Source organism: Cydia fagiglandana, chromosome 26 (assembly GCF_963556715.1).
Source record: "Cydia fagiglandana chromosome 26, ilCydFagi1.1, whole genome shotgun sequence".
NCBI lineage: Eukaryota > Metazoa > Arthropoda > Insecta > Lepidoptera > Tortricidae > Cydia > Cydia fagiglandana.
The window spans coordinates 7,582,135-7,595,838 of record NC_085957.1 but is presented as its reverse complement, the minus strand read 5'-3'; the positions used below and the strand labels follow the sequence as shown (position 1 = coordinate 7,595,838).

The 13,704-nt window shown below is 36.9% G+C and overlaps 2 protein-coding genes across 2 annotated transcripts in view; both read right to left on the bottom strand.

Annotated features, from left to right (window-relative positions):
• Positions 1 to 13,704, bottom strand: part of LOC134677476 (uncharacterized) — a 343,898-nt gene that overhangs the window by 186,237 nt on the left and 143,957 nt on the right. The window lies entirely within an intron of this gene.
• The window catches only part of LOC134677482 (uncharacterized), a 109,814-nt gene that overhangs the window by 93,920 nt on the left and 2,190 nt on the right, over positions 1 to 13,704 (bottom strand). Inside the window, exons 3-5 of the mRNA XM_063535964.1 lie at positions 6,986 to 7,101; positions 1,407 to 1,521; positions 350 to 476 (exon numbers count right to left, since the gene is read on the bottom strand). Coding sequence (XP_063392034.1) covers positions 350 to 476; positions 1,407 to 1,521; positions 6,986 to 7,101 — 358 coding nt within the window. The remainder of the gene's footprint in view (positions 1 to 349; positions 477 to 1,406; positions 1,522 to 6,985; positions 7,102 to 13,704) is intronic.

The following is a 13,704-nucleotide window of genomic DNA, read 5'->3' as shown; positions in this document are numbered from 1 at the left end:
CGCACTTATATCGAAAACTACTATTACTTTACTAGCGATGTTACACCTCTAAATATTATAGTTTTTTTTTGTGTTTAGTATCTGTATTTTTTATCTAATTTGACATTAAGAGACCATGTACATCTCTAAGTAATTGTAATACGTTAGTTTGAATTGTTAGTTGTATTTTATAAATATGTTGATTTGTTGATGTATTGTTATTATTTTGGCTTGTATGTAAATTCAATGTTGACGTGTAAAAGTGCCCTTGTGGCCTATTTGCTGAATAAATGTTGATGTTTGATGTTTGACGAATTAGCCTATATTGAATTTAACAAAAACGTGCCAAAATGCCCAAAATACCGCATACCTCTATGATCTGCTTGGGATCCTGCATCTTGGCGATGACCTGCTCCGCTTGTGTGATGGAGGCTTCTGCCTTGTCCGTCTCCACTTTGACCACCCACAGCTGCTTGCGTTGCAGGTTCTTTAGAGATCTGAGAACACATATAAAGATATTCTACATGACATTAAAGCTCTCCAAGGTGCCTCTACGTGTTGGATCTGTGTCCCCACGCAAGCCTATCAAAAAACCTGGATTTATAGGCCTGTGAAATCCAAGGAGATACATATAACGATATAAAACCGCTGAAAAAAGCGCTGGTGGCCTAGCGGTAAGAGCGTGCGACTTTCAATCCGGAGGTCGCGGGTTCAAACCCCGGCTCGTACCAATGAATTTTGAAATTGAAATTGTTTATTGCATATAACATAGCAGGTACAGGTGTTCCGGTGACGCCTTGTTCGGGCACAGCAACATAGTTCCACATAGGATAACATACTAATCTATTTATTCTACAATTGTACGTATTATTTACATATATTCCTAATAGGTAGTTAATTATTTTACATTTTAATAATATCTGACATGCACATACTAATTATAGTATCACTACACAAAAGAGATATTATGTATCTTTAAAAAATTCTCGTATACTATAGCCATTGCCAAACAGGCTTAGTTTAGGGCCCCCCCACATCTGGCGTCTTTCGAGCGTCGACGTCTACAATTCTACGGCCGCTTGACGCAACGTCGACGCAGCGTCGACGCAACTGCGTAGCGACGTCATTTTCCATAGCGCTGACCAGACGCCGACGCTCGAAAGACGCTAGATGTGGGGGGGCCCTTATTCTCATTTTGTGTATTTTTTGTGTTACCAGTCGCTTTTCGGTGAAGGAAAACATCGTGAGGAAACTGGACTAATCCTAATAAAGCCTCGTTTACACTCTGGGCATTGGAAGGTATCTGACCTTCAGCAGTCGCTTTCGTAAAAATTAGCGCCTACGTCAATTCTTGGGATTAGTTGTCAAGCGGACCCCAGGCTCCCAAGAACCGTGGAAAACGCGAGGAAGAAGAGATATGTACTCACAAATAGCCAAGCGTGTCAACCAGCTGCCGAACATTCAGTCTGGACACATTCTCCGGAGGATCATGCTTCGGGGGCTCCTCGCTGTAGTTGTGTTCCATCCGGATTATGTCAGCGGCTGTGGACAAGAGAAAATTATTGTTTAAATTCCAATTTTTAAAAAATGTGATGTTATAAACTGAAATCGATGTCATACCGGATGTGGCCTGTAACACAAGCAAATAATTAAAACATAGATTGTACTACTCAAACGGTGACACTTTTGTTCAACAACTTTTAAAAATTATGAAGTATTTAGACTAATTATTTTTCATACAAAATAAATATTATCTTCAATGGACGCCATCGCCACGCCATATCGTTGTGATTGATGCCTTAAACATAACAAAATTCGCAATACATTGCGTCTTAGAATAAACTTTAAAGTGTATTAAAAATCACACCATAAGTTATTTTTAAAAGCCGCTGAACAAATGTTGGTCAGTATGAGGAGTACAGCCTACAGTTTAATTTTTTGCTCATGTTACAGGCCACACCCGGTATATTAAAATAAAAGTGATTTGATTTGTTCCCAAAGTTGTGTAAAATGTGATGTTCCCAATCAAATTGTCGCTTGCCATAAGGACGCTCTGAGAGGTTATTCGTATAAAGATACAAGCAAATTTTGTCTTTACGGTGAGTGACAAAGTGGTACCTTTTCATTGAGAACGTCACAAATATTCAGGAAGCTTCAAGGGCTTTCACAAGTCAATACAAAATTTACAGTGACATGAAAAATACATAGCGAATTTAAAAGTGTAAAAATTACTGTCTTGGTTGAACATACATACAGTCGCCATCAGATATATCGGAGCGGCCAAGGCGCTCACAAATATCTGAACACGCCTCTATTGTCAGGGCGTTAGAGTGCGTGTTCAGATATTGTGAACACCTCGGCCGCTCCGATATATCTGATGGCGACTGTACATATAATCACGCCTATTTCCCGGAGGGGTAGGCAGAGACCACGGATTTCCACTTGCCACGATCCTGGCATATCTCTTTCGCTTCCTTCACATTCATGAAGGGGCCCACTGATTAACAGTCCGCCGGACGGTATCGGCCTGTCAGTTAGAAAAGAATTTTGACAGTTCCGAACAACTGACAGGCCGATACCGTCCGGCGGACTGTTAATCAGTGGGCCCCTTTATATTCCTCATACACGCTCGCCGCTTATTATGGATGGCTTTATCCATCTTTATCCACGTGATAAAACAACTGTCACTTTTTAACACCGTGAGATAGAAAGTGACGGACACCGTTTTATCACGCTGTCACTTAGACAAGGACCATCATATCCGTACTGGCCTTGATCACTTGGTTGAACACTCATACGGTAGATATAGCTAGGGTCCCCTTGACCCATAAATCCCATAATATGCTGGAAAGATTTGTTGGATAAGGTCTTAGTGGCTCAGATGGCAGAACGCTAGAGTATCGATCCAGAGGCCGTGAGTTCACGTCTCACACAAGACAGTATTTTTTCTACTTTTAAATTTATTCTAAGCTTAATAGCATCGTTCTCAGACGTTTCTGCTTGTTAAAAATTAAAATAAATCCATAAATAAATATTACGTGACATTTTTACACAAATTGACTGAGCCCCACGGTAAGCTCAGGAAAGCTTGTGTTGTGGGTACTCAGACAACGATATATATAATACTTAAATACATAGAAAACAACCATGACCCTGGAACAAATATCTGTATTGTCATACAAATAAATGCCCTTACCAGGATTCGAACCCGGGACCATCGGCTTCATAGGCAGGGTCACTGTCACTACCCACTAGGCCAGACCGGTCGTCGAATCCATAGTGGTAATAAATCCGATTACCATCGCCCATGGATGGAGCACAAGAGGGGTTTTGTAAGCGCGTTGCCATAATGATGGCCGTAGCCTTAAAGATGGACGAAGAGTATGGACTTTTCTCGAAGGTTTTGAAGATGTCGTATCGGTCTGGAAATACCGACCTATAGGTCAGCTGTAAGCCCTAGACTCAAAATACGTGAGTCACCCGTTCTTAGTATATTTAATATAATGTGTTTTAATTTAAAACAACTAATTTGACTTTCAAAAAGTACAAGTAACAAGTGTTTTTTTCTACATAATACAAAAATAGTCTACTTTTCTCTTAAACTACACCTCTACAATTCATAATTGTTTTTTTAATACAGTTGCTCAAAAAGTGCTACTTTACGTAGCTGTTTAGCGTGCGGAAAGTTGGTTATCTCGAACTAGTGCTTTTTACTTTTCCAATTTTTTTAAATTTATACTTGTTCCAATTCACGACTACTTATTGATGAGTGTTAATATTAGTTTCCTTTAAACGTCGTAATCAGCATAAAAACCTACCGTTAATGTAAGAATACGAAAAATATTACATATTTCATATTTAATTACTTACCTCTTCATCATTATAACACGTTTATTTTTTAATATTCAATATTGAAAATTCCGTTCTTAATAAGTTGACTGAATGGAACGGAATAGCTGCCAAACGCCCATAGATATAATATACTTAAAGACGACGTCTAACCGAGCTGTCACTGTTACCACTTTTGTTTAGTGTACGATTAACAATGTTTTTCTTATTTTTTCGCAACTGTATTAAAAAACGTCGTTCGATACACGTGCGGAAATGTCATTCTTCACTCGTCCCGAGTCTTGCCACTCGCCTGCGGCTCGTGGCAAGATATCTCGGTACTCGTGAAGTAATGACATACCTTCCGCACTAGCATCGAAATGTACTATTCTATAGTTCAGTATTACAGGGGTCAATATTGGGTCGCATAATAATTGATTGTACTAATGTAATGTTACGCATAAAACTCATTTCGCATAATTGTTATTGTGCTGGAAATATTAACATTTCTGAAAAAATATAACACAAACCTAACCTACCCTATTCTACCCAACCTATGCAAAATATTTTCGAAAATACTTTCTGTTTCAGCTGGAGAAAAAATATGCGAAAAGAGATTTATGCGTCACATTACATTATGACAATCAATTATTATGCGATGAGATAGGATCCCGTATAACAGAGCTCATATAAGGTACAAACTGAAGGGTACCTTTAGAGTTTCCGCCTACGAATCGTTCAAATAGGCCTTGGTAGCCGCCAGTCGGGTCCCGGCCTGCAACCAGACGGAACCTTTACGATTTTAACCCCTATTGTCATTGTCACAGAGTCTAATTTTGATAACGTCAGATGTGTCTCACTCCACGATTTCGTCGCTTTGCAACAGGTAGCTACAAGTACATCCGTTCCACACCAATTTTGGTGGCTAGCGATGAGCCGCGCGTGGCGCTGTCGCTACCTAGCGGCCATATCTGTCCTGAACAGACGTGTTTTGTTAGAGAGTGAGTCTTCTGTACCTAGTACTATTATTTATTCTGTGATAACGTAAAATCGGGGAACACTTAGTATCATTTTACCCCTATGTTTAATTTTAGACGACGCTACAAGTAGTGGGGAGACGCTCCTGACTTCGGGTAAACTCGGCTCCGTTCGGCTCAGCATTGCTCCGAGCAAAGCCAAAGCCGAAATATGTAATTCTACATATTTAACCTAACACTACGTCTTTTTACTATTATAAGGATCCGCATCCTGATCCTTTAGCATGACTTGCGTACTCGCGCGCGACTTCATACTAGAAGCACAAAACAGATAGGTACAGAAATCAATCTACATACAAAATGCGCTCGAGCAACGCACACATAGACACTGCTCACGGACACGATATCTCGGACCGGTTGGGACCACTGCGAGCGCGAGTGCCATCCGCTCTGAGACACGCGTCTAGGAAGTGAACTTATTTGTGCAATAATGAAGAAAAAAAAAGTTATTGTAACTGTTCAGTGGACGGTTGTTTAAATTCAACATTAAACGGTGAATTGTCGTTTTTTAAGCTACCAGTTTAACAATGACATTAAAATTAAAATTTTAGTTATTATTAATTTATATTTCCATTCTTCCAGTTTCATCCTCAACAATAAATCAAACAACTATTATGTAGTTACGAGATACGATACGTTAGATACACGAGTGCCACTACCACGATAGTTTTTTGTGCATAAGCCATAGTTGACGACCCTAGAACGACCGCCGAGCGTAGGCATGAAAAGTGAAGTACATACATGTGATTGACTTCTGTACCTATCTGTTTTGTGACCACAGTGTAAAAAGTAACAGTGGACCGACGCCTTTGATGTTTGCGTAAATGCCGAGACCGCAAAAGAACACAGACTTACACACCAACACAAATATGATAATATGATCTATGAAAAGGGACCTTATTGTCGATGGCGCTTACGCCATTATTAACGATGCTCCGATATAAGTACAATGCCGCGCGACGCTGTGCGGCGTAAACGCCATCAACAATAAGGTCCCTTTTTCATTGATAACGTCCTATATACCAACCATATGAAATAAGATGTCTAGCCCTGTAAGTAGTACCGAGCTACTAAGTGTCGACTGCGAAAATAATAGTCGTTTTGGTACTAAATCTGATGTATGGAGTGAGCACTCTATGTATTTTTTTCTCTATAGTGGTTAGGCTTGTGCCTGCTCGGTCACTACAGAGAGCGCTCTCGGACAATCTGACAAACGAACTAGTTCGGTCTTTTAGTTCCTTTAGTTCAGTTCGGTCTTTGAGAGCTGGGAATGTATGAATCGATTTTACCTTCGTTTTTTTTTTCTAAACTTTTGGCAACTGAATCGCGATTCAAGTTGTACGATACTATATGAAGGTTAAAAATCCAAAAGCTTGACACAATAAAATAAAATAAAAAATATAGAAAAAATATTTGATTTTTTCCATACTTTTCAGGTTTAGGACTGTTTGTCACTCTTTTATCTCGTTCACACTCGTGCCAACGTCATTGTGAACCATTTCGTTCAGTCTATGTTCTGTTTCACTCATGTTAAGCGCTCATCAATCCCACTGAACTAAAGGACCTAAACCAAGGACCAATTAAGAATGTGCCAAAAGATTTAGTTCCTTTCGGTCCTTGACGGGATTTCATTCTTAAGAGTTCTTAGTTCATGACCAGAGCTCGGCAGGGGTGAGCCATTTTGACGTCACTTATGTCAAGTGTAGATATTAATATAGATACACCTTAGAAAGAAATATTAAAATCAAACTTTATTAATTATAATTAAACTAAAATGACAATGCCTTATGTACAAATAAACTTTAATAGTAGCATATGGATAGATATACATATTATTTGAAGGGGTAAACCTCTTCAAATAATGTGTATATCCATCCAAAATAAAAAAGCTTGCTATAAAATTCATTGGTTTTAATGGCGACGTAAAGATCTTAGCGGAAAGGCAGCCTAAATAAAATAATTTCTTTAGTTATTAAATTACACCACATATACTATCGAATGACAAGGCATGTCCATGTTGTGCAAACTCTGAAAACAGCTCACCCCCGCCGAGCTCTGTTCATGACCGACACAAGCCTAATAGTGGTGCTTAGCTCCTCTCTCTCTTATCCTCTCCTATCCTCTCCCATCCCTCCTCTTACCTCTCTTATCTTGGGGTGTGGGCGTGATGGGGGCCACCTGCTCCTGCAGGGTGAGGAGCTCGGGCAGCATGGGGGAGTCGATCCATAGCCCTTGCGCGTCCAGCTCGAAGTGATACCTGTTATAAGGTTAAACCTCATAAATCATTTGAACTTTGCGACTATACTATAGAGCAGCGGTCGGCAACCAGCGGCCCGCGAGCCTCGAAATGACAATGTCTGATAAAGTCATAAATATTAACAAAGTGCGGCCCGCAGCCACTTCGTTAACTGCTATGTGGCCCTTGGCTGCTAAAAGGTTGCCGACCGCTGCTATAGAGGTACTGGGGGTACTAGGGGTACTCCACTGACAGGGTAACATATAAGGGCCACTTGCACCATTCACTAACCCGAAGTTAACCGGTTAAACCTGGAGTTACCATGGTTACCAGTACAATATGACATACAATATTAACGGTTTAACCGGTTAACCTCAGGTTAGTGGGATGGTGCAAGTGGCGCTAAGTGATATAAGTGCTGTAAAAAGGGGACCTTAGAATTTATTTTCTGCCTTTAATATCTTTCTTTAATATTGATCCTAGCGAAAAAAAGTATGTAGTACGTATTTTATAAGAAATTTTAAATATATTTAAATTACGTAAAATATATTTTTTGCTTTGGGGTGCCGTTTACGAGTTACTTACGAAAAACTAAAAAAAAACGATCTTACAATGTTTAATAACCATTCTCTACAACCATGCCAAAATTGGCTTATACATGAGTTATTTCTAGGGCTCGCGGTCGTGTCCGTGATTCGTGAACCCGTAGCCGTGCGCCCGGTTTCGTGAATCACGGCAACGGTTTTCTGGTCCGTTCCGCACGTGACATTCGGTTACGTGAAATTAGGGTACGTGAATCCGTGTAGATCCGTGTAGGCGTGATCACGGCTTCACGTATCTTAAGAACACGCCGGTTCGGTCCGCCCGCGACGTTGAGTGAAGATACGATGCGGTCTCTAAGAGCTACGAATAAAAATGTATCGTGAGTTTTTTATTCATAGCTCTAATTCCGTTTCATTACTTTTGAAATAAAATTTATTTCCAATAGTACGGCCTTTTAAATATTAATCAGTAATAAATTAAAAGAACCAAGCATTAATTACAATGAATAGCTACTTTAATAAAAGGGTTGCTAAAATAATACAACAACACTGTATGGGGTACAAAAGGTTTATTAAAATAATTTGCTCAACTTTAAAATAGATATATTATAATTTATAAATCAACAAAACCACACAACAACGTTCTGAACACTTATTTATCCATAAATCAACATGAAGTAAGTATATAATTTCTTAATTTAGAAATAATTACAGTTATAAAAAAGTCAGTAAAAAATAACACATTAATATTTAAAAAATAAACTGGATAATATCACATTAATGTCTAAATAAATATAGACATCTAAGACTAACAAAATAAAACGTATAACCAGACAGGTAAATTTTCTTAAATACTTAAATAAAACTTTTTGAAAAATTTGGTGCATTGGTGAAATATTGATTGATTGACAGGACAATTTTAATAGATGAATTTAAAACCTAATTAATAACGTTAACTTAAGCTAAATATAATTATTTTACATGTCTAATTAAAACTTCGATTTCTTGGTTACAAATCAGCTTTCAATACCTACTCTGTGAAACTTCACAAAGTTCGGTAAATTTAAATAAAAAAAAAATTAAAATCAGATCGGTGAAAATTTAGAACAAGATACAAATAAATAATTACATATTAATATGTTTCTAAATTAAACACCCTCTTATCGCTATTAAAATAATTACACAACAATAATAAAAACAATAAATATCTAGGTATATTATTAATCTAGCATTTTTTTGTTTTGATACAAAAATACCAATAAAGAAACGTTTTTGGGAAGAAGACAGCTACGTTTTGCTGTAACGATGTTACCCGCTGTTGAAAAAGTTCTTTCCGAACTTGCGGAGGTAGCTGGTATACATAAATAGTTTTTTCTACTCGGGTACTTTTATCTGTCATTTACATAGTCACGAACGAACATATAAGGGCATACATTATTAATACTCCTTAAAAGTCTATAGTCTATTGCCCAAAAAAGCACTTGTATCGTTTTAGAGACATTACGATACGGTAAGCTAGTGCAGGTAGCAGGTGCCACATACCGGTACATTGCTACCAACGTGACAAACGATTGAATGCATACGGTTTTTATTAAAAAAGAAACAAATTTGTACTGAGTTCATTGCTACCAACATAATAAAAAATACTTTTATACCCTACAGCACCACGACCCTGGTGCGGTGCGGTAGTGTGTAACGGCTTTAAAAAAAGCATAACCATAGACATTACTCGTTTGTTTCTCGTTTCCCGCCTTTCCCGGTAATTTCTTGTTCTTTGAGTACTTTGCGTTACTATTTGTTAAATTTGTTTTGCGTTCATAAAAAGTGTTGAAAATGGACAAAGAAGACTACATTGTTTCTACACCTGAAGAAATATCCGCTGCAGCACAAGCAGCGACCGAAAATTTGTTGCCTAAGTACTAAATCTCAGCACCTATACGACAAATCTTATGAGAAGTGCATGGCGTGGAGATTGGAGCACAAAACTTCGTCATTCTCTGAAAACGTCTTTGGTGTATTTTCAAAGACTAATTGGAAGCACCGGATCAGATCTATCTTTTAAGCAAGGTTGGTATATGTTATAAAAAATTTTGATACACATTTTTAGGGTACACAGTACAACGAGCTATATTTATGTACATTTTATATTTTTGCATTGAAACTGAATATTATTTAATTCTCCTTTTTCTTGTTACAGGTTGCAGTAATATTTGGTATTATGGGTGCTTGTCGCAGACAAGAGCTACATACATATATTAATACCTACTATCCAAAATTTACATTGACATTTTCATAAATAAAATTTTGTTTATATTTTTTTGTATTTTATTTAATATTGCCTACTCATAGAAAAAGCATTGTATGCAACGTTGTATAAGTAGTCAAAAAATGCTCATGGCGTATTTATTAACAATGTTCGCCTTCGGCTCACATTGTTACCCACGCCACTCACATTTTTGACCCCTCTTATAAAACTGTTGCATAAAATACTATTTTGCAATGTCTGCAACCGCTGGGTATCTTGCTGCTCGCAATTTCCACCACTGAAATGGGTCCATGTCAAATCGAATCTGTGGTTCTGCTAAATATGTATTAAATTGCTCTAAAGGATGCATATTAGAGTAACTTTTTGTGTTATAAATGTACTCTAATGCACTTTTAGTAGAATTTTCATCAGCTTCCGTAGACTGTTCTCTGTCTTCAATAGGTACACTGTTCTGTAATTTGGCCATGACTTTATTTCTTATAAGCTGCCTAGCGTCAATATGTTCATCACACAAATCTTTGTATCGTGGGTCGAGCAGAGATGCAATTTGCCGAGCATTAACTTCGCAGTCTTGATTCCAGATTAATTTAAACCGCTCTTCTAGTTCTGTTTTAATTATTAATTTGACACCTTTAGCGGTTTCGGAATCAGTGTCGTCGTCATTTAAATGATTTTTTATTATGGTTTGAAGCAGTGGTCGCACCATTGATACCGGTGAGTGTGCATCTGAGCAAAGTAAATTTGTAGCCACTTCGGTTCGGCTTCGGTTTTAGAATTTTCACCAATTCGTCAATTAAAAACCATTCTGCTTCGAACATTTCTAGACGATGTGCGGTACTTGGTAGTGTTTTTGTGCGATCATTTAACACGTTAATTACAGGTATCCTATTTACCAGTAGACGGTCAAGCATCTCATATGTTGAATTCCATCTCGTTTTGCAGCTTTGAATTAGATTAAGCTGCTTCATCTCTAGTTGTTCTTGCATCGTTTCTAATTCTTTGGTTGCTACATTGGAATGACGAAAATGTCCAACAATTTTACTTGCCTTGCTGCATACATTTGCCACGTTTTCCATGAGAAAAGATTTGTTAACAGCTAGTTGAATACTGTGAGCAGCGCAGGTCAAATTGTTTTTTTCTAACACACTTGATGATGAAACAGCGTTTACTATATTTGTGGCGTTATCTGTCACTACTGCTGAGAGGCTCGACGATATTCCCCATTTATCGGTGATTTCGTTTATTTCTTTGGCAATATTTACTGCCGTATGCCTTTCTTCCATCTCCTGTGTACTTAATGTCATTGATTCACAATTCCACTCATCATCTATTATGTTTGTTGTACACGTTAAGTACGACTCCTGGGTGCGAGATGACCAAAGGTCTGCAGTGCATGCTATGCTCTTGGCTTTTAACAATTTTTCGCGTATTTTGTCGGTTAGTTTATCTGCTAAAAGATTAAGTCTTCGTTTCAAAGCATCTTCTTTTATTATTTTATAGCCGGGTTCGATAACCGCCATAAACTGCTGGAAGCCTTCGCTTGCTGTGAATGATAAAGGTAGCTGATTCACAGCAATTAATTTTGCTACAGCTTGGTGAATGTTCTCTGTTCTTTCAATGCTGCATGATGTACGGTCGCAAGATTGACTTTGGCGAAAACGTCTCCGTTTTTGTACATTTGATGGCACTCTACCTTCACTTTGCTCGCTGCCGCCGGAAACCGCTACATCGCTTGGGATTGTGTCATCGTCAACAGATGATTGTCTGCAATTGAATTAAGTTTGAACGTTCAATTTATGTGATTATCATTCTTTATAAAGTTCCTATACTTTTTTCCTGTTTAGTGTTTCAAAAACACATTGCTTTATTACGTAATTAGCTAACCTAACAACATCTTCTAATGACCATATAAATATTAAAAATCTTTTATGTTTTAGATAAATAGACTGACTTGGCCATCGCATGAATGTACTTATCTCACAAGTAATACACATTACTTTAGTCTCGTTTTGGTAAAAAATAATAACGTTTAAATTAAACATTCAAACTGTGCAAACAGTTTTTTGGGACGTTGTATTTAATATTAAGTCATTGTCCATTGCATTTTATTGAAATACATAATAAATAAACCTGATGAAGCGTTTATTGGATACTTTATTCGTGAGGGTGGGAAACAGGAGACAATTGTGATAAATTATTCATCATATTAACGCCTTGATTGTATAGTAGGGTGGAGCGAATTTGGCAAGTATCAAGATTTCGCTATCTAATAGTACTTAAAAGTTGACTAGTTTTTTTCTCAATACTGTAAAAATAATAAAAAAATCTAGCAACATTCTTTTTACCAGCGCACAGCCCATTTATAAAAAAAATTTTTTTTTTTTTCTAATATTTATTTACTTACAGATTTATTTTAATATTTTTAGCTTAATTATAAGTAAACTCACAGATCAATCGAATATTGATAAATAAAACCCTGTATTCACACAAATTGTCGCATACCAATATATCAAAATAACACATATACGGCTAACACATGAGGAATGCAAGTTAACATATAAAAAAAGGATTTTTTTTTTATTTCCTTTATATCAACTATACAACTATATTGATACGACGATAGGTGTTTCTTTTATTATTAATTAATAAGTACCTAGTCGTAGTGATCGTTCTCTTTTCAGGCTGAACACAAAACATTTATCAAATAATACCTAGTCTTAAAAACATAAATGTTGTCAATTATTAAGTAAAATGACATCAAAAAAGTTGTAAAAGTGATGTACATAACAAAACAAAAAAAAATTGTACCTCATAGGTATAATTATAATTTCCGATGTCTCATTTAGAAATGTATTTTTTTTTAAATATATAAGCAATTTCTTTATTTCAAATAACAACAATGTGCACAAAAATAAATCTATACTAAACTAAATTAAATTAAATCTAAAAAAGGCCCCCGCGGTAAGGTCCCCAAAACTTTACTCTTCATAATATTCTATACTTTCATTTACACCTTATTTAATATAGTGAAAAATTGTACTTACTCGTTGGATGTCGTGACAGGAGCTTTCAAGTGAACTGCCGTCAAATGTCTTCCGATAGATCCTGTAGTACCACCACGACAGGAAAACTCATTATTTGTGCGATCATTGCACAAGGTACAAAAAGCTGTATCTCCGACTCTGGTGGCATATCTCCACACCCAACTTCTCTTCATTGTTAATAGTTTAAACACACTATTAGAGTAACACTAACAATAACAAAACAAAAAATAACGAAACATCAACAAAAACAACTTTAAATTCACGGCTAAATTATAACTTGAAGACCAACTGTGATGTCAGGAGTAACTAATGACAATGAATGTGAGTTCAAAATTCTAAACTGCCCCCTCCAGATTAAATAAAAAAATACCACGAATTTGTAAAACAAAATATCGCTGTCACTTCTTTCAACTTCACAAACAAAAGGTAAAGCCCACAGCTACTTATGTGTATTGTTTGTTTCATTTTAATAAGTCGCTCGCAAATCTTATTATCTTTGTCTGCACGTGCAACTGCACTTCTTATCTACAAAAAAAACCCGGTAGGTTGGCTTAGCTTGTTAGTCATACAATAAAACACTCTAACAATAATATGTCATTATTACCTTCAGTCTAGAAATAAACACAGTACTCTTTAATGTGCCGAAAGTTCGAAACTGATAAGAACTGCAGATGCGTACTTTTTTTTCCGTGGCCCCGTACATGTGTTTTTGTTGAATTTGTTTACCTGTATTACCTTTATCATACCTACCGAAGATTTGCAGAAATTTACC